Source organism: Hermetia illucens, chromosome 2 (genome assembly GCF_905115235.1).
Source record: "Hermetia illucens chromosome 2, iHerIll2.2.curated.20191125, whole genome shotgun sequence".
NCBI lineage: Eukaryota > Metazoa > Arthropoda > Insecta > Diptera > Stratiomyidae > Hermetia > Hermetia illucens.
Window position 1 is genome coordinate 92,153,473 of NC_051850.1, and position 27,396 is coordinate 92,180,868.

Genomic DNA, 27,396 nt, shown 5'->3' on the forward strand with positions numbered 1-27,396 from the left:
GAAGTGCAAAGCGATAGCAATCACAGTGATTGCCATTGGTCCAAAGCAAATCTTTGACACAGCTTTTCTGCAGTGCAGAAATGTACTTTTCCTTCAATTTCACTTAATTAGGCGATCACATAGGCGATTTCGTTGCAACTTCGATTAAAATGAAGCATAAATCATGTAAGCGAGTGATTGAAAACGTTGGCTGGGAAGGACGGAATTGACGGTTCTGCCCCGGACAATATTATTGACGAAGAATATTCAGGAGAAACTGAAATTCTCGAGGAGAATACCGCGGAATTTATTGAGACGTCTTCAGATCAAGGATTTATTTCTAAAGTTCAAATTATCAAAACATCGTGAGGAGCAAAAGAGTGAGGAAAATGTTGCATTTTGCTGGATTTATGCAAACATTTTCAAGAATACAGTGCCTTTGCATTAACAAATAAGGAGTCATAAACAAAAGCAAATGTATCAATGGGATGTTTTTGACAAACTATTTGGAGTTAAACCGGATTTAAAAGCACATCAGAAAATATGTTTTGGTCTCAAAGAATTCGTATGCAATTAATGCCGCAATAATAACACATTTAGTTATAAAGCAATTGCCACTTTTCATAACTGTAAGATCGACAACAAGAAAAGTGGATTTGCGAGGATCATTTAAGTGAACGATTTGTGAAATTACTTAAATTCCACTTTAGATAAGTAAAAGAAATGAAAAGATTTATATTCATCCACACCTTTTAGAATACGAAAACGAACTAAAATATTGAACATGAAATTTCATGAAAATATTACATATGAATAATTGAATTTTCAGTGATACTTAGGGTTTCTGATTTTCTTTGTTACGCTGGCGAAAATACGTTTAATAAAAAATAAGATACATACATATGTATGTCCGTAAGAGCCGTAAAGCTAAAGAGGAATTTATTTTCTCTTCCTTACATTTTTTCTCTATTTAATTTTTAAGGTTTTGTATAAAACAAAAACAAACGATTGACACGAAGTTTAGTGGGAAGGTGGGAACTCTAAACGAATATAGTGAGTGACACCATTCTATGCGGAATTTAAGGGGGTCTCCCTCCATTCAAAATTGTTTTCACCAAATATGGCCATGTGGGGTATTAAAAGGTCTCGCTCAATTTTAATCCAAAAGGCGAGGGCGAGGGTGAGAGCGAGGGCGACAGCGAGTACGAGCACTGGAAAGTTTTCATTTCTTTCATGGACCCATTCTCAGGATCTACACAACCAGAAAATCTAGAAAAATCTCGGAGCTGCCACTATACGGTGCCTACGCTCTACCGATAACTGTTCAAATGAAGTTAATAATAGTATATTACTATAATTTTCAGCAATTTACTGTAAAATCCTTAAGATCATCTCAGAATGAAATTGCAGAAGTATAGGTTATAATGTAAAGCAAGGTTCTGCCAAATTTGGCGGAAATCGTATTATTACTAACAAAGTTATAATAGGGTTAACTTGTCGCTTCAGTGGACTTTAAATGTCAGTAGCACACGAAAATAAATATTCAGACATAATATACTCATATTCAGTCCGTGCTAGGTAAGAAATTCACAAAAACTGTCATAACTGAAGCGTAGAGCTACCGGTTTACCGACTTGTTTTATATAAGTGTTTTTAAAATTTTCATTTTATTTTTAGTTTGGCGAGCGAACTCTCCTTAAGTTCATCCTAGATCCATAAAATTGCATCGTACCGGAAAGTTTGGGGAAATCCTATTATTATTAACAAACTTATAGTAGGTCAAAGTTACCTCTTTCGCAAATTATTACTCCCTAAGAGATAAAATGTCACAATGTATATTCAAAGTACATATACTACGTGCGATGTATAAATGAAACCAGCGTGTATACAAATATTCTTCCATTAAAATTCAGCAAAACCTTTTATACTTGAAACGCCAGGCTTCCGGTTCTCGAATTTCATCATTTGAGGACTCTGATTCCATGTAGAAGCTTCGCCTCCTCCCGTGGCAAGTCAGAGCCTAAACTCCGATTGGCTCGATTTGTGCAATTGATCAACTTTTTCTCGAAAGTGAAAATCGTGGTTCCCTAGCTTCGCATCAAAATAATTTTTGTAGAGTTTTCGTAACAGGCATCGTTTCGTTGACGAAAAGACACCACAAATGTAACAAACGTTTTTGCTTAGAAATTGAGGAGTCCTAAGTCCACATCCACTTGATGTCGACCGGACCAAATGGAGAGTAACTTACTCCCGCTCTCTTTGGTCCACGACTCCAGGAGTTTAAATCCACCCCCCCCCCCCCTAAGTTCATCCTAGGAGTGCTAAGTTGCAGCAGCCCTGAGGATAATATCGCGCTTTATACTGTCAAATTTCATGGAAATCCGAATATTAGCATCAAACTTATCAATTGCCCGCGAATTTACTGCACTTTAAGCCATGCAAATAAGAAACATCTTAATTAGCAAGCATAATTGACATTCGAGTGAAATATTAAAGTTCCATACATGCAGAATTTACTTCTCCTCAGCCCTGCCCCTAGTCAAGTTTGGCGAGAATATGTGAATATTTCTAATATTGCATGAAAAGTAGGGGGACTCAAAACGTGTACCCCGAAAAATGAAACAGGTCTCGTGTTCGGAACTTGTTCAGCTTTATAAAATCTAGGCCTCAAAATACGGTATCTGCTCAAATAAGTTTAATAATAGCACATTACTATCTTTTAGAAATTTACCCGTAAACCTCCCTCAAGTTCATCCGAAAAGAATGAAAATTTAGCATTGGTATAAAACACAATATAAGGGATAATTCTCAAGTTTCAAGGCAATCCAACTATTATTAACAAACTTATATGAGGTCAAAGTTTTTAATTTCATATTAATTTATTGCACTCTAAGACTTGTATGACGTCATCATCATATAATGTGTACTCATATGAACGGCAGAGTTCGAGTTGGAAGACATATCAAGGAATATTGTGAATTAACTGTATACGAGTGGAAAAACGTGCACAAATGTGTAACTGCTGATGCACAAGGCAATTACTTCGTGACGGATGATGCTCTTAAGCTCGAGTTTATAGGAGAGCACTTTAAGTCGGTATATCAACCAAGAACGAACTTAGAACCAATTAGACTTTCGGAAATCTTAGAACGAGATGTCCATAATTTCAAAAGCAGTCAAAACGGCACTACAGTTCTCCAGTTTAGTCCTGCGATGCAGGCTAATCTCATACCGAATGATAATCTGCTTGATTATTTCGTGTCATGTGGGGAATTAACCACCACATTTAAATGGGTAAACAATAAGAGATCATCTGATATAGATTGCATAGCACTAACTATCAACCAGATCAACAACACGTTGTATAATTCTACACACCGTTCTGAAATCCCGATCAACAGTAGGCACAGCCCCGTCATTCGCATAAACTTGAGCATTTATTGGCAAATTTAGCAGTTCACAGCATACTTCACAAAAGTGGCAATAGTGCATTTACTTGGGGCAGACTCCCTTGCTTCTGCTGTTAAGTAACGATTGACACCCACTTAAGCACACAGCAATCTCTGCGCTAACATAGCATAGATCCACTTAATTACAGTATCATCAACACCGTGCGCTCTGGCGGCATCATCAAGTTAGTTTTTGGAAAGGCGCACATCCAAACGAACCAAATGAATCCAATGTCCACGGACACCCCCATCACGTACTCACCCTTCAGAGTTGCATCATTTATCTTTGAGACCAAAGAATAAAGAGGAAACTCACAGGATTTTCCACGCTGGTAAGCATATTGGTTTTTATTTAGTGGGTGCGACGAATGTGTGCTGTCTTTCCAAACCTTTTACAAGTATAATGTCAAGCTGCTCTGTCTGAAGTTGTTTGGATTTGAATAGTCATTTTTCCCAGGCTTCGGTATGAACACTACCTTAACCGTCTGCTAAGAAGTAAGCACGTAGTCCAAAGCAAGACACGCTAGAAAAACATTTTAGTAGTCGCTTTAAGTGTTTTATACTTTCCTTTAGCATTACTGGCTACATGCCAGATGCTTTGAACTGTTCAAGAAACAGTATGGTAGCTCTCACCTTTTCATTAGTAATAACCGTTTTCGCAGTGTTCCAGTTCCCCTTACAACACTTATATGTTGAACGAGTTGCAGGAGCCGTCAACTCTCCCCCTTCCACTTTTCTTTCCAGTTCTCCCGGATGGTATACTTCCAAGAGGGTCTCTACGGGTCCCGTATAGTGTTCGAGAAAGTGCCACCGTTCCGTGCTCTTAGGGTTCCGCCTTTGTGTTACTGACTGTTCGCCCGCAATAGTCAGATTGAATTCTAGGTAACGGTGATCTGACAGTGAGACTTTCTCTAGCACCCGCCAGTCTGTCGTCAACTCAAGCTTTGAAGTACAAATTGTTAGGTCCATTACTTCATTTCTTCTGAATTTCACAAACGTTGGGCACATTCTACGTTTGCAGTAATGAAACCAGCTGAAGTGATGAAATCAAATAGCTTGTCTTCTCTGGGATTACATTTGCAACTGTCCCAACGAATATGTTGAGCGTTCGCATCGCAACCTATTAAAAATTCTAGACCACTTGATTCTGCATACGCTACGAGATCCCTTAGTTCTTGCGTCGGTGGAGGACACCAAGAATCATAGGATAAATAAGAAAAGACAACTTGATGTTTTTTTATCTCGCCATTAATCTGGTATTGTATGATGACCGTAACTATTTCCTGGGAGCAGAACTGTCCCAGCATGGTTGCCTCTAATTGTCTTGACATCAGAACAAAAGCTTGCGATCTTATGGATCTTTCGTCTTAAAAGATCCTACCCCTCTTTACTAATCGAATGCCTCAGATTCTATTAAATCAAAACCATGGCTTTTGTATCAAAATCCAATCTTCATGTTTCTTCAACATAGTCTAATAAAACTTAGTCGGAAGCGTATACCACGGCCGGCGTGTCACCGCGTATCTCCCACATCATATCGCCAGAAACTCGATTCCCTCGTGTTTGATTTCTCTGAGAATAGCGGCAATTGGAGGTACAGCAATTCTCGTGTCCTACATGAAAAGTCGCATCTCATCACGCAGAACTTTCGTCTGTTTTTCACTTAACACCTTCACTGGTTTGCGGTGTCCGGTTCGTACATATCCGACCACACAAACTAGATAGTTTCCTTCACGTCTCTGGCTTGCCTTTCTTCCGCTTGTTCTGTAAATGGTGTAGGAGAAGCTACTAGCAGGTAGAATTTACTCTGTAGTCCATTCGCCGGTACGAGCCCCCATACGGAGGTTCCGCCACTGCATGCACCATCTTCCGCGCGCAACTCCATTGTGGGAAAGTGTACCAAAGATGCTGCAGTTTGCTCTATTTTGTGCGTCGAAGACCATCATTGTTCTTCGTTCTCAAAATGGGGATAATACTCTACAGTTTCCTGATATGATTGAATTTCAATCTTTAGAGTAGAAAATGGAACACCATGGGATGACTGCCCCTGAGCACCTTCAGACTCTTTTGGTTCAGTTCGAATACCAAGCTGAAACCCTCCACGTTTGTAGATTTATCCTTCCTGGCATTCATGAACTTTACCCGCCAGTGTCCAAAGTCCATGTCCGATTCTGTGCACCCAACATGCAAATGATGTCCCCGGCCTTCCTTCAAGGGTCTTGCAGTTCAGTGTTGACAACAGTGAGCTTGTACCGACCGCTAGAACTCAAAGCCGGGATCACCTGCTGGAGCCACTTTAAGGCAGCATCGTCAGTGCACTCCAATTGAAAGAGACCATCACGCAAAACTTGATTGTGAGATCTTGGATTCGTTCCAGAGCATGGTATTATAAATTTTGACTTTTTGGAGGAAACTTCCACGGTTGTGGTAAAAAATGGGTCTGTAGTTTGCGCACATGTTCTCTTCCTTCCCGCCTTTGTGTCCATACTCCTATAGAAGGGACCGCTTCGTTGAGATCTGTGTCGCTGATTTGATCACATTCTGGCAACCGGGTCCTTATCCCCGTGAAACTTGCGTATGAAGGCCCTATTGTGGAGCACAATGAAGCGTCGTCGACCACAGACGTTTTTTGCGCGCATTACCGTTGACAGAGGAGTCTGGTGCGTCAAGTGTGGGACTCACCTCATTCCCAAGGTGTTTCAAGGTGTTTGCCTTCCTCTGCCGGTGTGTGATTTTTCAGGTTTTATGTGAAACAAAACTTGTTTGGGATTGGTATAAGGGACAATATATGGCGTAATTTTAGGAAGTTTGAAGGAAATCCAACAATTATTAACAAAGCTATAGAAAGTGAAAATATTGCATTAATTTTCTAAAACGTGTATTACGTCATCATCTCAGATCAATCCTAGCTTTTTTAGTCATTTGTATTTCGGCATCAATTACTCGATACCGACATGTATGTATGTATCTATATATATGCTAATAATGTCTGCAGGTGGTCTCTCATTCATATAAATATATTTGTACGATAGTGCCAGCGGTATTCAATATGCGTACTATATATGTACGAATGTGTACGAAGTAAATCCAAAATATGCTTGCGATCAATTTATATACGTGCATGCATATGTGCAGGATGCGCTAATAGGCAATGTTTTTTGTTTAGGGTGAGCATAATATCTATAATCGTAATATGTACACAATATATACATATATCTTGCAGTTTCAAAAAATATAGAGGAATATTTTGAATTTTTAGCTATATACATAGGTTTCTCACATAAGATGAACACAAAACCTTTATACTCGAAGCATCCAGCTTCCGGTATTCCGACTAGTTCTATGAAATATGAATACTTAACCTACTATATGGACAAAACAAGCTCATTAACATATATGTATAATTGTACGCCTAATCTAACACGTCTTCAACCAAATCTTATATGGAAAAGAATGTTAATATCAAGATTTGCAAAATGGAGGTTTGAGAAAATAAAAGGATGTCTACATAATACAAAACAAAATAGCAATGTTTCATGCTGCCCAAATGTTGAATCGAATTTCCGAGACCTAGATTTTACCAACTTCTTCTGAAAATTTATCGTTTCACCATTTTCAAATTCTTTCACTGTTTGTCAAGACGGTTCATTCTATATGACTGCTCAATTTGCAAATCCACATTTAGGTTGCGCATTTTTAAACACACATAAGATCTGCGTACAGGATGTTGAACATTACCTCTTTTGGCAACCACCATAACTACGTCTGTAAGGTTTCCCATCAAAATTTGGCTTTGAAATATGACCTAGTGGCAAATTACTCTCCTAGTTGTAAGAATTATTAATATATTATGTCAATTGTTAATATATTAACCAGTATGCTTTCGTAAGAAACTCGAGTATCATAATAATCGTTGGCGCAACAACCTATATTGGATCAGGGTCTTGAAGTATGTTAGAACATTTCATTCAAGACCTAGAGGTACACTACAGAACACTGTAAACGGAAATGTGGTAAGCATTGCGCTCGCCCGAGATTACTACCCTGATTTGACTCAGATACTCATTCACAGCTGAGTCGACTGGTATCCGACATCCAGTCACGATAACAAATCCCTCTGCCAGCAGTGAGATTTGAACCGCGACCTTCCACTACGACAGCTCAGCGCTCTAACCACTTGAGCTTTCCGGACAATTCAAATATCGCTGATACAATATTTGATGTAACTAAATCTATCTATGATACAATGCACTAGACGGAAATGAAAAGTGCATAGCAATATTCTTGGATATCAGAAGGTTTCGATACAGCAGACCACGATAAACTCATAATTTTTAATTGACCGAACCCAATCTGTTAAAGTAAATAACGAAGTAAGTCAGATTAAAATGTCCCATTAAGGATCCCACAAGGAACGGTCTTGACGACGGTTTACGGTAATGACCTGTGCAAAATAGGCAGCCCGATGGGCACATTGTTACCTTCCTAAATAAAACTGAATTACTCTAAACGGGCAGCGATTGGGCAAGCACCTTTTTGAAAGGCAATGGGGTAGGTAGGTATTATTGGCCGCTCTAAAGAGTCCAATTAGCACTGTGGTGGGCCGTTTTGATGCCACAAATCCCTAAAAGACCAACCGTTTTCAACCATCGCCACTCCGCCTGAAGTGTTCGCAATAATGGCAGATCTAGGAGTATAGACATTCTTACACTGCCGACCGCACTTAATTGATCATCGTCGTGATACTGGCCTTTGGATGATGCCATCAGCATACCCTTTCGTTGGTCAGCATCGAATCAATTGGGAGCACAGAGCGATACTTGGAATTTTTTGCTTATATTACCGAGTCAGGTATAGAGTATACATTAGAAGGCAAAGAAAAATAATTTTAATGACTTTTTTCTCAAATCTTTTACTAAATATTATTATTAATATTATTTTCGAGCTGTCACAATCTCGGCAGATACCGGATTTTACCTAATGCTAGCACTAAGTGCCAAGCATTTAGGCTCGGACGATCCCACCTACTTAAAAACTAAAGGGGCGCTGGTGGTGGTGGCCGGTGGTAGGTCAATGGGAGACTCCGTTGAGAACTCCCCGCACCATCGAGCACGTATGCAGAATGGTGTACTTCTGCATGGTTTGGACCAGACTGTGTGAAAGTCCCAGGACATCAAGGGAAGCCGTGAGGGATTTGGGTAGAATACCTGTTGCAGACAATATTATGCAGCAGGCGGAGCAATGCTCCTGGTCTTCGTGGTGCCTAGACGTTAAACCACCCCATTATTATTATATAACTTATAACTTGTTATTATTATTGTTGTATAACTTTTCCTTGCCAAATAATCTATTTTTTGAGAGTGCAAAAAAAAATCTCATTATTTAGCTATTTTATAGATGGTGGCAAAGTTAACACCTCGAAAATTGGCTAATTTGCCTAAGGCCCCAAGGCCATACAAAAGTAAGCCTTCTTTTCTATAAGCCAATGAATGGAAGACATCTGTATTTTGGAAAGAATGTACCATATACACAGTAGATACCACAGGACTGCGAGAACAGTAACGAGAAACGCGCTCATGCTTAAAGTCGTTTTACACTATATTCATTTTTTAAAAATATTTTAGGAAGTTATTTTCAAAGGTTTTTCGAGTTGAATAATGCAAAACAGAATATCGACTTAATCCACAACCTAAATAGCAAGTATTTAAAGTCTAATGACCTTTTAATGTCAATGATTCCTAGTTTTAAACATGATTCACATTAAAATGCTTTTTTTCAATTGTCTTTCTTTATGGGATTAGTACGGATGCAATATCCACGCGGCCATAATTCAAATAAGTTTTGAACGCACTACATCTTTTCTGTTTTGTACGCGTTCTATAATGAATCGATGTCTAAAAAAAAAACATTTTCTGGCCTGTGATGAGAATGTTGTAATTTTTCAAATATTCGCCACCTTAGCACAGATCAAATGTATCAACATAGCCTTCCTTCATAACATGATGAATACTGGAACAGGTACAATTTAGATTTAGTTCTTCTATGCATTCCTCGCGTATATCATCAAACTTTATTCCCAACCAGCACACATATTCTTCATATTTTCTGTCTAAACAATTCAGCGTCGACGATTTTCACAATACACTGCCAGCACTTTTCACCATCAGCAATAATGCAGCCAACTCAGAGTAGATTCGGTTATAAAGAAGAGGAACACTTGGACAATATTGATTTGATTAGTTTGACATGAGTTTGTTGTGAAAAGTGCGGTTTACTCGGGCACATGGTGCTTTATACCTGCATTTGTTGCCTGTGTCGAGTCAAGTGTTTTCGCTCCCTTTCCAAAACAAAGTGCAGCAATTTCGATGATCGCAGTCAACTGCGACAGATAGATCAGCTTCGCAAAATAAATGAAAGTGAGTGTCGTCGCTAAGACGAAATTATTCGGGAATGTTTGATTTTTACTCTTTCCTATCAGTAAGGCTACGGTAAAACGCGAAAAATTGCCGTTATTTGTAAAATTTGCAATGAGTTTACAACACGTTCATTATTATCAAATTAGGGTTTATGTATATTTTTTAGCACTTCTCCCCTATATATTGTGAGATAGCCACTGCTGCCCACTGGGTCCTCTCTCTAATGTTGGTCTTTCCTTGTACTTGCAGCTCGCGGACGTTGAAAAAGCCAACACAAAATTCGGCAAACTTATTCGGAATGAAAACTTTAACTGCGAAACAGGAAGCACGATTACAGAAAAAGAAGAAAAAAATGGCCGCGCTGGCAGAAATCATAAAATTGAACGACAGGGATCGTCGGAATAAAAAAACTCGTTCGAGCTCAGAGAGCAGTAATAGCAGTTCCAGCAGCAGCGAAGCTGCGTCAAAGGGCAGCAACCACAGTATCAGAGGTGAGCAAGTTTCAAGGAAGAGTGGATCGGAACAAATAGCCGACAACGGGTGTATGGAGGAGCCGAAGAGCAAGCGTATGAAGATCGAGTCCATTGGAGACTTTTATAATAGTAACGACGACGTACCATCGAAAAAGTCAAAGAGCTCTGAGAATAACAGACCAGTAGATAAGAAGGACGCACATAAACCGCAGGCGGGGAAGGTAACCAGTGAAGGGATTAGCCAGGAGAACTTACAGCTGAGCGAGAGTCAGTACATACAATTGAAGCGGGAGTTGAACGAAAGGAAGAGGTCCATTCGCAATGTTCCAAGGCTGCGGCTGAAAGAGCAAGGCGAACAGGCCTCTTTGTCACTGGAAGTGAATAGTAGGACGCCCATCTTCCTCACAGACATACAACACTTACTGATGGCCGCGATCCTCGGGGGCGGATCGCCGTGCACCCCTTGGCGGTGGTGTCATCTCGAGAAAAGCCAAAGGCTGTCGCACACGTTGGTCCTCGTTGTCGAGGGGCTTTCCCTCTTTCACTTTCTATCATATGAGAACCATTTTTCAGAGGCCAATCGGGTGTTCCAGAATAAGCTGGAGGTGATAATGCCGCCTCATAAAGAGGGGAAAATCATTGAAGAGTTGGCAGCGGTACCTCTGACGAGTTCCGAAAAGGAAGAATTGATAAAACGCTACGGAAGTCTTGAGACGGCCATTGAGACGAACAAAGATCCACTTCTGTTAGTGAAGACGATATTTCCAGTAGACGGTCCGAGCGATACCCCCGTGGACCAGACAGTGCCCAGCGGCGACACGTTTCCCCGCACCCAACTGCTCCTCTCGGCACTGCAAATGGTGGACGAAGGCTATCCGCTTCCGTTGCGCGGCAAATTAGCCAATCGTTTCCAGAGTTACAAATTTACGAAAGATGTGTACTCAGAGGTAACGCCAAGAAGTCCATTGTTCGGCTTGGACTGTGAAATGTGTAAAACGACAAAAGGCGGTAGCGAATTAACTCGGATTTCCATCGTTGGCGAAGACATGAAACCAGTTTACGAGACGTTGGTGCGCCCAACCAACAAAATCATAGACTACTTAACGCCATACTCGGGGATAACCCCAGAAATGATGATTAATGTAACAAAAACACTGGAAGAAGTACAGGAGGATATACGTCGACTCCTTCCGCCTGACGCGATTCTCGTGGGTCAGTCGCTGAACGCCGATTTGCATGCGATGAGAATGATGCACCCGTACATCATCGACACGAGCATCATTTTCAACATAACCGGAGAAAGGAAACGGAAGGCGAAGTTGTCAACGTTGGCACAACAGTTCCTTGGTGAGGTGATCCAGCAAAGCATGGACGGGCACGATCCATTCGAGGACAGTCTGGCGAGCTTGAAGCTTACCAAGTTAAAACTGTCCAAGGGACTAGATTTCGGCGACGCTGTTCTAGATGGTAGGAAAAAAGCTAATGAAGTATATAGCACAACAACACAACAACTAAAAACACAAGTAACGATCGGAGCCCAGACAAAGGAGGTCATCTCGCACAATCTGTTCGCGCATGTGGCGAAGGTGGAGCGCCGGACGGCCGTGATCACGTCCGAGGAGATGAACGTGGATTTCCACAAAGTGTTTAACAACAAGGCGAAAGTCTACTCCGGAGACGATGCAATCCACAACGAAAACAGCAACACCACATCAAATGAATTTTGCAACGGAAAGAACCCGCCTTCATCTATCGATTGTTTCCGGACGGAGGGCAACAAGGGAGCAATCCGAAAAACAAGAGACGTCAGTTCCAACTACGCGCTTACCATTACTAACCTGAATGTTGCCCCGCAGCGCCTGGAACTATCGCGCATTGAAAAGACCATTTCAAACGTGGACAAATGGATCAGTCGACTTTGGGAGACAGTCGCAGCAAACGGACTTTTCGTAGTTCTTCTAGGTGGTACGCCCGGTGCGTCGAGCGGTGTTGCTATGGTCAAAATAAAAAAGAGTGGTACAGATGTCGCAACAGATACTCCAATCGCTGTATGATGTGTATATAGTATTTTTTAATTTCAAATATACAACTATATTTTTTAAACGATCGTTAAATAATAGTAGCGATGGCGCGACACCATCTCTTTATTTAAAAAATGCAATTTGTCTTGTCGATATTTTACTGAAATAAAATTCATTAATGTTGGCAATAAATCCTGAACTTGTATCCTATAAACATGTTTTCTGGTTTTATTGCTCGGATTCTCTTGCCCAATACAGATGGTTACAGCTTCCCTCATGTAGCACGGTGCCTTCTCAGAAGCCTTTCGGAAGTGGGATCGAAATATCGCAATATGCTTAATCCCGAAGTTCGTAAATTGGGGAAAAAGAGGCGACGATAATATTTATATATCAGGTGGACGTAGAGTTCGGCTTCTTCATCTGTTCAAAGTCCATCAGGTCCTTGGGGTTCACACCAATCATATATTAGTCGAATTACGACCACTCGGGAGACACCTTTACATGTACACTAGCGCCCATACCTATAGAATGTGCTAAAATCGAACATATTATAATTTTCTGTTAGTCGAGAAATATTCGTCACTTATTTCGCTGGAGTTTTCTCTATACCATGAAGAAGAAAACAAATGGTAATTTATTAAAAATCAGACGAAGATCCCTGCATGAACTGGTTGAGATTTTGACAACCTTCCAGTATGGAGTATCTCGACAAACGCACCAGAAGCCATTAGATATCCTGGAATGCGCATTATCCGTGTATGGGAGAATGTTAGTGAAAAATCAACGAAGTTTATCTGGACTGATGAAATCATTGATAAAAAAATTCCAGGACCCCTGATATTGTTTGCAGGCATTTTTCCAATATGAGTGTGTTGATAATGTCCTGTTTCGTATAGTAAGAGTCTGCTACTCTACTTGAAGATACCATAGTAAAGGATTGAGTACGGGGGTTCATCACAGAGATGTGTTTGTGCCATCCGTGCCTGCCCGCGTATGTTGATCGAAAGGAACTATTGTCAGCGTGCTATATTCAAGTAGACCGCCTGAGACTACCTTATGAAGTGCTCCCTTACAAAGTTTTTCCGATGGGTAAGGATGCGTATTATTATTATAAAAGAATATTAACCCCAATAAATGTGTTTCTCAACCAAAGTATCGGGAGCATGAAACTAAATATAACATTGGTTCTGTTAATTTTAACTAACCGCTGTTCTGCTTCTGTTGATGGAATACTTTTTTCTGAAAGATCACGCATTTTTATTTCCTAGGCAAGACTACTTTAACAGTTAAACTTAATTTAAAGTGTATTCGCGTATCTGTACCAGGCGATTTATATGGTCCAAATGAGTTTCTGGTCCGTTTCACCTGTTTCAGTGTTACAATCAAGTTCGCAAGTTTCCAGTCATCTGTATTCGCCCTGCTGAGTACAATATTGTCCAATTAGATCTCACTGCTCCTTCTTACTCCAGAACCTAGAAAGTTAGTTTCTAAAATAATTCTTCAATACCTCAATGTAATTAGCTGGATATTTATCTAGAATCCCCTGTCGTTGCATCTCTTTTTAAATCGTTTCCACTTTCTCATAGTCTTTTCCCCCAGTCCTTGGCTTTGTGGATACTTTATTATGCGGTTACTCTCTGTCTATGTATACACTTTGTAGGGGTAAGCTCAGTATGACTTTACATATCATATTAGACTTCCCTGCACTCACATGGCATACTACCTGAGGAGTAACAAGCCATGAAAGGAGCATTGTAGCAGAGCGAGTTGGTCATGACTTATAAAAAGAAAAAAATTTCTGATCTAAAATGTGGGGATTATTAGCTTATTTAATTTATTTAAATATAAAATAATATCATAGTAGTTAATAGCTAAGCTAGTGGTCAAAGGGTAGTATAGGTCCCGGGGCGAAACGTGGATTGGTACCCACGATGGAGCATAAAACCTGGGAAATGCCTGCTGAACCAACACCAACAGCTCTACTACCAAACCCTATCTCCACCTCGACGTGGTGACCGCTGGGAGCTCTTTCTTGACGAAAAGCTGCAGACGGAGAAGGATGAAGGCGAGTCTCCCGCGCCTAAAAACGGGACAAATTGTACCAACTGGTCCTCCAGGTTGGGGGTTGGGTAGGGCTGACAACCCTACACGGAAAACAACCTGTTACGAAGCCACAACAGGAGCCTCGGATAGGACGGATGTTAAAACGACGGACCCGGCAACGACAAAGGAACAACGATTTGCGCATTTTCTCATGGAACGTGCGCTCCCTGTACAGAGATGAAGCTGATAAGCAGCTAGCCGATACCCTGTCCCAATATAGGGCTGATGTAACAGCGTTGCAAGAGATGCGATGGACAGGGACCGGTTTCCTGGAGAAGAGCCACTACACCATATATTATAGCGGCCATCCAGTAAACCATGTGCTCGGAGTAGGTTTCTTAGTCAGCCAAAAAATGAAACCTGCTGTTATCGGCTTTGAAAGTATAAGCGAACGGCTATGCACTCTGCGCTTGCGAGGCAAGTTTAGAAATATAAGCCTCATAAACGTTCACGCCCCTACAGAGGAGACTGCAGAGTCGGAGAAGGATACCTTCTACGAGGCAGTAGAAAGAACCCTCGAAGCCTGTCCCAGATATGATATCAAAATCTTACTTGGGGATTTTAACAGCCAAGTAGGGAAGGAGCCCGTATTCAGGCGATACGTTGGCTCCCATAGCTTACACGAAAAAACAAATGATAACGGACTGCGGACTATTCAATTAACAGGGTCACACGAAATGGTTGTTGGAAGTACCTGGTTTGAGCGGAAAGCGGTCCACAAACATACGTGGGCCTCTCCAGACGGGACCACTTTCAACCAAATTGACCACGTGTTGATCGAACGCCGCCACCTCTCAGCCTTGATGAATGTCAGAACATATAGGGGGGCCAATATAGACTCGGATCACTATCTCGTTGGCATGGTGCTCCGAGCTCGAATAACAATACCACCTAGAATCCCCTCTGACAATCAGGTGAGAGTGAATACTGAAGCCATCCACAACACAACCCTCCGCGACACCTATAAGAGGGAAATGGATGCCGCAATAACCGCAGTCAATAGAGGACCTGGAGATGAAGCATCAACTAATGATCTTCACAACCACCTGAAGAACGTTATCATGGATACGGCCACAAATATACTTGGCCCCAGCCGCAAAAGGAGTCGGAACGGCAGGTTTGACGATGAATGTAAGTTAGCAACGGAACGGAAGAATGCCGCATACCGAGTAATGTTGCATTCTCAAAGAACGCGGGCACGCGCAGAGACTTATCACGAACTCCGTCGAGCGGAGAAGCGACTTCACAGACGGAAAAAGGAAGCCTGGGAGAACCAACAAGTCTGTGAACTAGAAAAGTACAGGGAGCAACCGCACCAGGCTGCGGAAGTTTTACCAACAAGTCAGCAGGATGAAGCCTTATACACCTCGATGCTCATCCTGTCGAGACAAAGACGGAAATCTGATTTCCGACAGAATGGGCATATTAGAGCGATGGGTTGAGTACTTTGATGAGCTACTGAACAACCAGAACATCGGCGAGTTGGAGGTCCCGCCAACTGAAGACGACGGACAAATACTGCCACCACCAAGTTTAGGAGAAACAGTCCGTGCAATTCATCGGCTAAAAAATCATAAGTCGCCAGGAGCCGATGGAATTACAGCCGAATTGGTTAAATATGGAGGCGACCAGTTACACCAAGTGGTTCATCAACTGATGCTCAAAGTAGGGGACAGCGAATCAATGCCTGACGACTGGCAACGAGGCATTATCTGTCTGATACATAAAAAGGGAGATATCACACAGTGCAGCAATTATAGAGGTATCACGTTGCTGAGTACCATCTATAAGATATTCTCCACTATCTTGCTAGGCCGGATAGCCCCATACGCCCAGAACATCATTGGCCCATACCAAAGAGGCTTCACTCCAGGCAAATCAGCAACAGATCAGATTTTCTCTCTGCGGCAGGCGATGGAAAAACTGTTGGAATATGGACAACAGTTGCACCATCTGTTCATCGACTTTAAAGCCGCCTATGATAGCATAGCCAGGGTAAAACTGTACACGGCCCTGAGAGAATTCGGTATCCCGACAAAATTAATAAGCTGACTAAGCTGACCCTGACCAATGTGCGAGGCCAGATAAAAGCAGCAGGATCACTCTCAAGACCATTCGACATCAACAACGGTCTACGACAAGGGGATGCGCTATCATGCGTCCTCTTTAACCTGGCCCTCGAGAAGGTGATCCGTGACGCTGAGGTGAATGCAAGAGGTACGATCCTCTTCAAGTCCACCCAACTACTGGCCTATGCTGACGATATCGACATCATGGGAAGAACCACCCGAGACGTTCAAACTGCCTTCATCCAGATCGACCAGGCGGCGCGAGATCTTGGGCTGCACATCAATGAAGGCAAGACAAAATACATGGTGGCAACGTCAGCACCGAAGACGAATCAACCAACAACATCAAACCGCACTGGTCAAACACAAGCACGAACAAGAATAAGGATAGGGGAATACAACTTTGAGACCGTTGACAATTTCTCCTATCTAGGGTCGAAAATAACAACCGATAACAACTACGATGATGAAATCCGCGCACGGTTGTTGTCAGCCAACAGAGCCTACTTCAGCTTACAAAGACTGTTCCGCTCGAAACGTCTCACCATAGGGTCAAAGCTCTTACTGTACAAGACTATGATCTTGCCAGTCCTCATGTATTCCTCGGAAACTTGGGTTCTTAGCAAGAAAAATTGCGAACTCTTCGCCGCGTTCGAGAGAAGAATCCTCCGAAGAATTTTTGGCCCCCTACATGAGGATGGACGATTCCGTAGCCTACACAATGACGAAATGTATGAGCGATACCATGACCGTCCGGTTGTGGATAAAATCCGGCTCAATAGGTTACGGTGGGCGGGTCACTTAATCCGTATGGATGAAGATGATCCCACCCGGAAAGTCTATAAGGGCAATATCTATGGTAGGAAAAGAAGACGAGGCAGACCCTGCCTAAGATGGAGCGATGGCGTGGGCCAGGACGCCAGACAGTTTTTAGGGATATCGAATTGGTGGACCTCGGCGCAAAACCGGGATGTCTGGAGTTCCTTATTAAGGCAGGCCTAGACCGGATACCGGTTGTTGCGCCGTTGATGATGATGATGAGTTAATAGCTTGATCAGGTGCATCTAGTCGAACGTCCCCTGGGCCTAATGAATTTTTGGCTCTTGTGAATGAAATGGCTAACTACCGTAACTTTCAGATGCGGACTGTTCCTCCAAACAGAAGCAGAACCAACTCGGCCATCAAAGCACTCAAACGGAGTTGAGCCGTTGGGCTCGACGGTCTTCCAAAGTTATTCATCACTATACCTGCAGTTTCTGTGGATCTGCTGCTGCCACTCGTACGGAAATCCTTACAATCCGTAACTTTTTTCCAAGAGAGTGGAAGGAGATGATTTTTAAGATTCAAAAGAAGAGCATATAATACCTAAAATAATCCTGGAACGCATCAAATCTCCATTTCACCTTCTCTTCACCGATTGCGAGAAGGCTTTCGGCAGGCGACAGGGGAGGGAGTGTATCTTGAATGCTTCAAGTAGGAGGGACATTCCGGCGAAACTAATAGCTATTATCAAGACAGCATATGATGGTGCAAAATGTTATTGTGTCATTGCGTCAAAGTGGATTCCGACAAGGTTGCACTCTGTCGCCAATATTACTTCTTTTTATCTGTGATTTCTTCATGCTGTCTAACTGAGTCATGAACATTGACCAAATGATTCATTTGGAAAGAGAGACAAGCAGAGTCGGACTGAAGATACATACCAACAAAACCAAGGTTTTCAGTCTTACGGGTTATTCCACTCTCCTTCTCGGCATTAATGGGCAAACCATCGAAAGTTTTGACCAATTTATATATTAAAAAGGTTGTTTTTGACGAACTTGATGTCGCTTCACGCATTAATAGCGTTAGATACGCTTTCACTGCCTTGTATAAAAACTATTTCAACACCAAGTTGAGATTCTTCTGCTAACGTTTTTTCGGTATCACCATGTGTGCGACTCTTTTGGCTTGAAAGCTCTGGAAACTGGAACGCGTCAATAACGAATTCATTCGTTGCGACGTCCGCCGTCCATCTAATATTACATGCGTTAGTGTAGTTCTTCGATCGAGAATGTGCCAAACTATGTGTTCAAATTTTGGACAATAGTGGGATTCTGATCTTGTTTTGTGAAAAAGAGCTTGAACTGGGAGGTTTTCAGGGTCTTCTCCAAAGTCAAAAAGAAAATATTTTCGAGAGAGTTTACCTCCATTGAAACTTTGTCATGGTCGTTGATAATGACGTTCTCGACGTTTTTATAAATTAGGTCCTTAAAGGGAAGGGTTACTTTTTCTTGGACACTCGGGCAATTTGAAAATGTGGCCCTTGTCAAGTTGCTCTTTTTCACTCCACACTCGTTCAGTTAGAAGCTGACAATTGGTTGGGATAGGCTCTTTGAACTTTCCCCTTTTTAATATTCCTCCCCAAATTTTTTGTGGGATTACAATCGGGAGAGATGCCAACTCAATCCGTTCCAACTATGGGAAATTGGTGGAAGATACTGTTTCGTTTTGGCGGTACCGCAGTGTGTTCCATCTTACATTAAAAAGGCACTTTCGGTAGGCCGACAATATTTTTTTCGGCAATGATGATAAGTTTGGATTTCTCATATTCAAGTGACAGATTGAGGATTTTCATTGCATTCCTTGTTCCGAGTCCAACTTTTCCTTTGAGTAGTATATTTATTTTTTTTCTTGTCGGTCAGTTGTAGTACACGTGATCTTCCACTTTTTTCCTTTTTTCAACTCATCCTGGAACTCGCAAGTTCCACATAAAGATAGTCTTCCTTGAAACACTAAACTAGTGAATGATGAGAGTGATGCTGTTGTCCACTTGAGGTAGATCATAAATTAACTGATAGCTTAGTTTTAGCAATGCTACAGTACTACCCAAAAAATATACATTCAATAAACTTAAAAAAAAACAAATTCTTATAAGTGAACCAGAACTCGAATTTACTGTCTGCCAGGAAATATGCTGTTCACAAAATAGTCACCATTAGGGGGGTCATCTCAGGTAAGAGCCGTTTTCTGCTTCTTGATTTTTTTTGAAGATGATTTTCCACCATATATTTATTAATATCTTGAGCATACGCAACAATTTTTTCGGACCGATATCGCCCTTATTGCGCGGCAACTTATCCACCCATATACAAAAAAGGTCCTTTCCGGCTGTCACGCTAGAGGGTGCTTTACTCATCTTAAGGAGAAAAATCAACAGTAGTTTAACGTGTAGAGTATGCCCCGATTCGTGAACTAAGATTATTAAAAATATCAAAAAGTAAATTGTTGGTAGCTGGTTAAACTTCTTTTTTGTATGAAATAATAAAAACTTGTTGTTTCTTTTTCGTTGGTATGAATATTTATTCTTGCAAATACCGATATATCGGAACCACTTGATCCCTTCATCAGTGCTAACAAGTTCTTTTTTGTAAATGTTCATGCTTTTTTCACAGCTCCTTTAATGTATGTTTAAAAAAACATCAAGTAATAATTATTCTAGTTTGCGAACTGTAGAATTATGTTTTAAATAAATTGTGAAAATTTCAAAGCAGTTCGTTTAATACATTTTGAGCTATGATGGCACTTAATTTTCAACATGCAGTTTCGAGAAAAACGCATTTAAAAATTAAAATCTGATTATTACCAATAAAATTTTAACTGTCCTTTAATCTACTATACCTGGTCTATAAAACTCCAGTTTTTTTAAAAAAAGTAATGTTGTCGTTGTTTCCCTTTGGCTTCAATTCTCGCTCTTATAGTGAAGTCACTCGAGCGTCGTTCGGGCCGGTACTTCATTACATCGACCGACATAAACCCAATATACGACACCGTACCTGTTTAATACTGCAATATCCGAATGACTCCGAATACCGAAAAATCAATTTGTCCAAATACTCTAGATTATATCTGGATATAATTGATGGCGAAAAAAACGATCGATTTCGTGGACCTGACGCAAGGGACGATCTCGAGTGATAGCTTTGATTCGTTTTTGTATTCATCCCCATCTTATTAAACGTCATTTTTGTTCAAAATTTTTGAATTTAACTTTTCCAGATCATTGTAGAGACAGTAGTACAGAACAAGTCGGGAAACCGGAAGCTTGACGCTTCAGGTAAAAAAGGTTTTGTGTTTCCCTATGTGAGGAGCATAACGTAGTTCTCCATTGGCTTATAGCATTGACCCGAGATATTTAAATCGCTCAGTTCTGGGCAGGTTACCACCATTGCCAGAACTCAGCGATTTAAATATCTGGAGGGGCAGATTACTGCCATTGAAAGAACTGAGCGATTTAAATATCTCGAGTCAATGCTACCAGCCAATGGAGAACTACGTAATGAAATGTTTCAAGCATTAACGCCACCTGGCTGAAGTAACATTCCGCAACTGGTGTTCTTTGTGATCGACGTATCAGCGCACGTCCCAAATCTAAAATTTACCGCAATGTCGTCCATCTGTCGCTCTCTATATTTTGAGTGTTGACTATAAAGGACAATGAACGGCGTCTTGCGGTAATGGGGACGAAAATGTTGCATTGCACTGGTGGCGTGACACGTTTTGATCACGTCTGAAATGAGAATATCCGCGATCGATATGGGTTTGCACCGATCGTGGAAAAACTGCAAGAGAGGCGTTTTCGATGGTGTGGTCACGTAATTCACGCTAACGATAATTCAACAACCAGTATTGGTCAGAACATCGAAGTCAATGGTAAGCAACCAAAAAGCCGGCCAAAACAATGGTCGCATGATACACTGGGGATTTGAAGGTCTCGCGATTACATCCTGATCAGGCATTTGATAAAATAAAATGACGAAACCGATCACGACGAGCCAACCCCGCTTGTGAACTGAAGGCTGAAGAAAAAGAAGAAGATGTGAGGAGCGATGAACCTGACAGTTCCGTGTCACATAGTTAAAAATTCTATTGGCATCTATTTTTTAGAAAGCAATTTAAATAAATCATTAGATGGAAAGCCCTGTGTTGAAATAGTCAACCTCATACGCTTCACACTCTGAGTTTAATATTAGTATAATAGCAAACGCCAACAATTTAACCAACATCAAATATAAAAAAGGGCTAGGGAGAATTAGGTTCTTCTTGAATGGAATTTTAATATTTCACTCGAATTTCAATTATTCCCGTTAATTATGACGTCAGCATCTTATTTGTATGGCTTAGGATGCTGCTGGTTAGCACGAAATTGATAAGTTTGAATTGCTATAACTTTCCCAATAATAGTTGGATTTTCATGAAACTTGGCATGTGTATGCACGAGGCTGTCCTCTATGTCGGTGCAAAATTTAGGAGTAACTTAAGGGGAGTTTTTTAGTCAATTTCTAAAAGTTGATAATATACTATTAGTAAATTTTTTGAGCAGATACCGGAATAGAACATCTCTCGAAGATTAGATTTCACATAAGTGTTCTACACAAAATCTTAAAAAGTGGTGCAGATAAGTAGATTCTTCATAAATGCGACTTTAATATTTCACGCGAATGTCAATTATTCCGGGTAATTATGACGTCAGCATCTGATTTGCATGGCTTTGGAAGCAGTAAACTCGCGCGAAATTGCTAAGTTTGAACTGCTATAACTTTGGCGTTAATTGCCAGATTTTCACGAAATTTAGCACGTATGTACAAAATATTGTCCTCTATGCTGGTACGAAAGTCGGAAGTCCTAGGATGAACTTAAGGGGGGTTTTTCAGTAAATTTCGAAAAGGTAATAATATACTATTAGCAAGTTTATTTGAGCAGATATCGGACTGGGACATATTTTGAGGCCTAGATTTCATCTAGACGCACCACCCTGATTTTTCTCGGATTTTTAGGTTGGGTAGTTTCCGAACATGAGTCCTGTCTCACTTCAAGTGCGTACATTTTGACTCCTTACTCACGCACTTTGCAATTTATGCCAAAACTAATGCCAGTCTCGGAAAGTGTATTTCATTTGATACCCTACACAACTATATCCGGTGAAAAAAAATTTTGAATTCCCCCTTTGCATGTATGGGGAGTCCCCCTTTAAACTCCACCTAAATTTATGCCACTCGCTGTATGCGTGGGATTTCATAGTTCCCATCTGTCCACCAAATTTCGTTTGGATCGGTGTAGCCGTTTTGGAGAAAAATGCGTGTGACAGACAGACAGACAGACAGACATTGTTCGGTAATAAGGTTTTGTTTTTGACAAAACCTTAAAAATGAGCACCTCGGTGATGGTTACCTGTTCATTCATAACTTAGTTTTTGCAGAGCTTACCAGGAACAGGTGACTAATCACCTATCATCAACCGATTGCATAAATCTGCTTACCGGAAGGTAGACAGCAAATCATGTCTCTCATTTCAATAAATTATGTATTACTCGAAATTAACTATTTGGCTAAAATGTGATACCGTATTTTATGTCCACCCTGCAAAACAAATTTTTATTAGCAAAAGTTAAGCTAGAGCTTTTAGGTAAAGCTATATAACTAACATAAAAAAAGCCGGAAAAATCGTTGCTGTTTTCACTTTACTGAATTTTATTTTTCACAAATATGCATATTTCAGCGACTATTTGTCACCTTCAGTGCTTCAAATCCAAACCTTTTCATCGATTAGGTAATTTCTAATAACTAGTTGGTTTTGCAGTCCATCCATGTGTTGACGCAAAGTGAGAGGATATAAACGTCACATCTAAAATTAAAAGGGAACTATGTCACCCCAACTTTATCAAACCTAAATTGATGTTCTAAGTTTACCCCAATTTATCTACTATTTCCTGCATCATCGATGCTTGCCTCCAAGTTTTTGATGAAAGTATTCCGTCATATGTTTAACAGCCAGGACCGCAGAGAGGAAATCCAGACTTGAGTTGAAAATTATGCGGGCCCACTTAATATTCCTTTATTTCAATGATGCCATACTCCCGCTAAAACTCCGAGACAGGGGGATTCACCCCCCTGTCATTAGGTTTGTTTCTGTAATGAATCACTTTTGGGCATGAAAATTGTGTTTATTATTGTTATGTTCTTGATACAAAGAACCTGACTACCTTCAGGAAAAAAATGTGTAGCGTATGTATAGCATAAAAAAATTACCCAGGTGTATTCAACGTTGAGATAAGTGTCGGAGTTTAGTTGCGTTTTCAGGAAGAAAACGGAGCTAAAAAAATCGAGATTCTTTAAGAGGATACCCATCGAAGGGGGGCTGATGGACCCTCATCGGGGCCAAAGTGAAAACACTGGAAAGCATAAATTTCACCCCGGCCCAGGTTTCCTATCTATGACCCTACTCGTAGCATACAAGAGTTTATCGAAATGGCTTCATCTTCTTTGTGGAGTAGGCTTCGTCTCTGAAAGGAGAGGTTTGAAATTTAGAAGTGCACGTCCTTGTTAAAAAAAAGTTTCAAAGAATGAATGCTCCACAACCCAACTGTCATAACAGTCAAGTATGTCCTGAACTTCAATTACTCTCCAACATTTGACTTGATCTTTGCATGAAAATTCTTAGTCACAAATTTTCAAAATAATAGCTAGTGACCATTAATATACTCTGAGCGAAATTACGCGGTATTTCTAGCGATTAAATTATTTGAAATAATAAAAACTGGCTTTTTCTATTCGCTAGTGTTATTTATTGACTGATTGAGCGATTAGAAAAAGCAAGTTTTTATTATTTCAAATTAGTATACTGTTTTCTGGGGTAACTAGAATTTATTCCCAGTTGCAACGCGTGGAGCGTATCTAAAACATTGGAAATGTCAATGTAGGCACGTATGCCAACGTATTTTTTAAAATTTAAGGTAGAAAGTTACATGAACCCTGATAAATTGCCGTGTAATGCCTAGTGCTTTCTTCTAATATTAGATTAATTTTCAGCTTAAAGAAAGTTTCACTATCGTATGTCGGTTGAAATTGTCGAAAGATTAACTTAGGCGGATTGTTCGAAGTTGTGAACTTTGAACACTTCGATTCGTCACGTGTCATTAATAAAACTTCAAGTTTCCTTTAACTGATACGTGGGTGCGCGCCGGAACCTGAAAATCAAACCAGCATGGGATTTCGCGTGCACCTATCAAAAAATGGAAGCCTAATCGCGCGCATCATCATCATCAACGGCGCAACAACCGGTATCCGGTGTAGGCCTGCCTTAATAAGGAACTCCAGACATCCCGGTTTTGCGCCGAGGTCCACCAATTCGATATCCCTAAAAGCTGTCTGGCGTCCTGGCCCACGCCATCGCTCCATCTTAGGCAGGGTCTGCCTCGTCTTCTTTTCCTACCATAGATATTGCCCTTATAGACTTTCCGGGTGGGATCATCCTCATCCATACGGATTAAGTGACCCACCCACCGTAACCTATTGTGCCGGATTTTATCCACAACCGGACGGTCATGGTATCGCTCATACATTTCGTCATTGTGTAGGCTACGGAATCGTCCATCCTCATGTAGGGGGCCAAAAATTCTTCGGAGGATTCTTCTCTCGAACGCGGCCAAGAGTTCGCAATTTTTCTTGCTAAGAACCCAAGTTTCCGAGGAATACATGAGGACTGGCAAGATCATTGTCTTGTACAGTAAGAGCTTTGACCCTATGGTGAGACGTTTCGAGCGGAACAGTCTTTGTAAGCTGAAATAGGCTCTGTTGGCTGACAATAACCGTGCGCGGATTTCATCATCGTAGTTGTTATCGGTTGTGATTTTCGACCCTAGATAGGAGAAATTGTCAACGGTCTCAAAGTTGTATTCCCCTATCCTTATTCTTGTTCGTGTTTGACGCGCGCATGGAGCCATAAAACTCCGAACCTGAGTGCCGCGGTCGAGGGGGAAGATCCACGACAGATCGCATCCTCAATGGATTCTCCTGCTTCACATGTGCTATGAAGCGCGGCCTTTGAGATTCCCTCCCTATCTTCGCAGGCCATTATATTGAAGAATGGCCCTTTTTTTTTAGGTGAGTTTTGCGTAGTTAGAGAGGTAGAGCGAGAAAGGAATCCTCAAATCAACAAGAATTTAGCTTAACTTCATTTTAACATATTCCAAACAAAAAAAAAAACGAAAAATAATTAAAGATGAAAAATGACCCAAATCAGTACTGGCGGTGCCAGCCAGCTGGGTGAAAAATAAAGTGCAAAGGCTTACCGGAACTATACCATCCCCAGCGAGACATCCGTTGTTGAAATTCTGGGCCATCTCTCTGTTGTACGCAGTCGGCTACGACGGTATGGCAAAGGTCACTCCAGAAGTTCATAATCCAACGTACGTGAGGAACTAGCGGAGCCTTTAAAGATCACCTGACGAATCCTGACAGAGCTTAAAGACAGCACAGTGTTCGGTAACGGAAGCAAAATAATATTGAGGTGGGCTTTGGGGGTTACCCACCCAGAATGATTAGCATGCTGACTACCAATGCCTTCAGGGGGAAGCCTTTCATGGCTACTGAATGATGCTAGAGAATATGGGTTTGTAATAAAATATCGCCTACATTGTAAACGCAAGCTGACAAACGACGTCAAATTATATGCTGGTACTGATCGCCACCGAATATCATCCATGATATTCGGATGGAGTTTGTATCAGACAAGTGTTGAATTCAAGCCATCCGTAGAGGTCATCGCGGGCCGCATGCCGGACATAGCATTTCATCTGATTGAAATTATGCGGTGTTTCCAACGATTAATTAATTGAAATAATTAAAACTTATTGTTTCTTTGTCGTTGGTGTGAATTTTTATTTTTGCAAAAACCGATATTTCGGGAACCACTTGTTCCCTTCATCAGTGCTAACAAGGAACTTGTTAGCACTGATCAGTGCTTCATCAAGGGAACAAGTGGTTCCCGAAATATCGTTATTTGCAAGAATAAAAATTCACACCAACGACAGAGAAACAACAAGTTTTAATTATTTCAATAGCATTTTAGATCCAAGCTATGGCCGAGGCAGATTTCTGAGAAAACCTAGGAATTCTGCAAGGAATCCCTGCTCGAATTGGTTATCTGGAGGATGCTCTGCTGTCCGAAATCCTGTGGCATGTGAAACTAGTGTCAAAAACGCATACCTCGGGGAGGAATGAAATAAGCATACTAAATGTATTAGCTATCGCTTCACTGGCTTATGCATTCGGTAAATTAACGTGGACGAAGATCGCTTTGGAAAACGTCGGCGGTTAAAGACTACTATGTCCAACTTCGGAATACATCACTCAAAATCTGCCGTGGAGCGGATTAACGTGTCTCGTAACATCAGAGGCAGGGGCGTGGTTAACACTACGCACTATATCACCACCAAATTCAGTCGCTATGCACTTATTTTTACAGCGAAGTGCAGGCGAGTTTCTTGCATGCAGATGGCTGTGTGCTGGGGAGCTCTTTGGGGAGACAGAAGGATTTCTGTGTGGCATTCAGGAAGGTATGGTCGCGAGCTTGTAGAAAGCTCCTAATAAAAGATCGGGTGGAAAGCGATCAGTGCAGAATGTTTGGTTCGACGTTAGAGACTTTTAATTAGCTCATTTCTGACTGTACTGTTATGGTGCCGGCCATTCATCAAAACCTTACACACAAGCATGAGCTGATCACGGTTACATGTCCGTTTTACCGATATGAGCCGTAGGCAGTACTTGATATTTATAACTGTCCTTATATAGCACACAACAAGTCTGACGTGCTGTTAGATGATAAGGCGGATCGCTCCCCGTATATTGTTGATATATTGATACTATACCTGAATCCCCCACAACTTCCCTTGATGTACCGGAATTTTCATTCAGTCTGACTCAAACCATTGAGAAGTACACCATTCTGCATACGTGTTCGATGATGCGGGGAGTTCCCAACGAATTCTTCCGTTAGTTTGCCAATGGCAACCACCAATAGAGTTCCTTTATTTTTTCAGTAGGTAGGATCGTCCGAGTCTAAATGCT

At 41.2% G+C, this 27,396-nt stretch overlaps 1 protein-coding gene and 1 long non-coding RNA gene across 3 annotated transcripts; one reads left to right on the forward strand and one right to left on the reverse strand.

Annotated features, from left to right (window-relative positions):
• Positions 1-9,227: 9,227 nt before the first annotated feature.
• LOC119648912 (uncharacterized exonuclease C637.09) lies at positions 9,228-12,548 on the forward strand. Of its 2 annotated transcripts, none has more exons than XM_038050819.1 (2): positions 9,228-9,844; positions 10,094-12,548. In XM_038050819.1, the coding sequence occupies exon 2, from the start codon at positions 10,143-10,145 to the stop codon at positions 12,369-12,371; it is 2,229 nt and encodes a 742-aa protein (XP_037906747.1). In that variant the 5' UTR covers positions 9,228-9,844; positions 10,094-10,142; the 3' UTR covers positions 12,372-12,548. The 2 variants fall into 2 exon arrangements, with proteins under 2 accessions (XP_037906747.1, XP_037906746.1); XM_038050818.1 differs by lacking the exon at positions 9,228-9,844 and adding an exon at positions 9,851-10,029.
• A 10,502-nt stretch (positions 12,549-23,050) lies between these two features.
• LOC119650197 lies at positions 23,051-24,155 on the reverse strand. The gene is made up of 3 exons (XR_005249240.1): positions 23,578-24,155; positions 23,239-23,470; positions 23,051-23,173 (listed from the first exon to the last, which is right to left on the reverse strand). It is a non-coding gene; the product is annotated as an uncharacterized LOC119650197 (long non-coding RNA).
• Between the last annotated feature and the right edge of the window lie 3,241 nt (positions 24,156-27,396).

Coding starts and splice junctions, on each gene's coding strand:
- LOC119648912 (XM_038050818.1), top strand. CDS start 9,956: ATGAGTTTACAACACGTTCATTATTATCAAATTAGGGTTTATGTATAT. Junction 10,030..10,093: donor GCACTTCTCCCCTATATATT/GTGAGATAGCCA, acceptor TTGTACTTGCAG/CTCGCGGACGTTGAAAAAGC.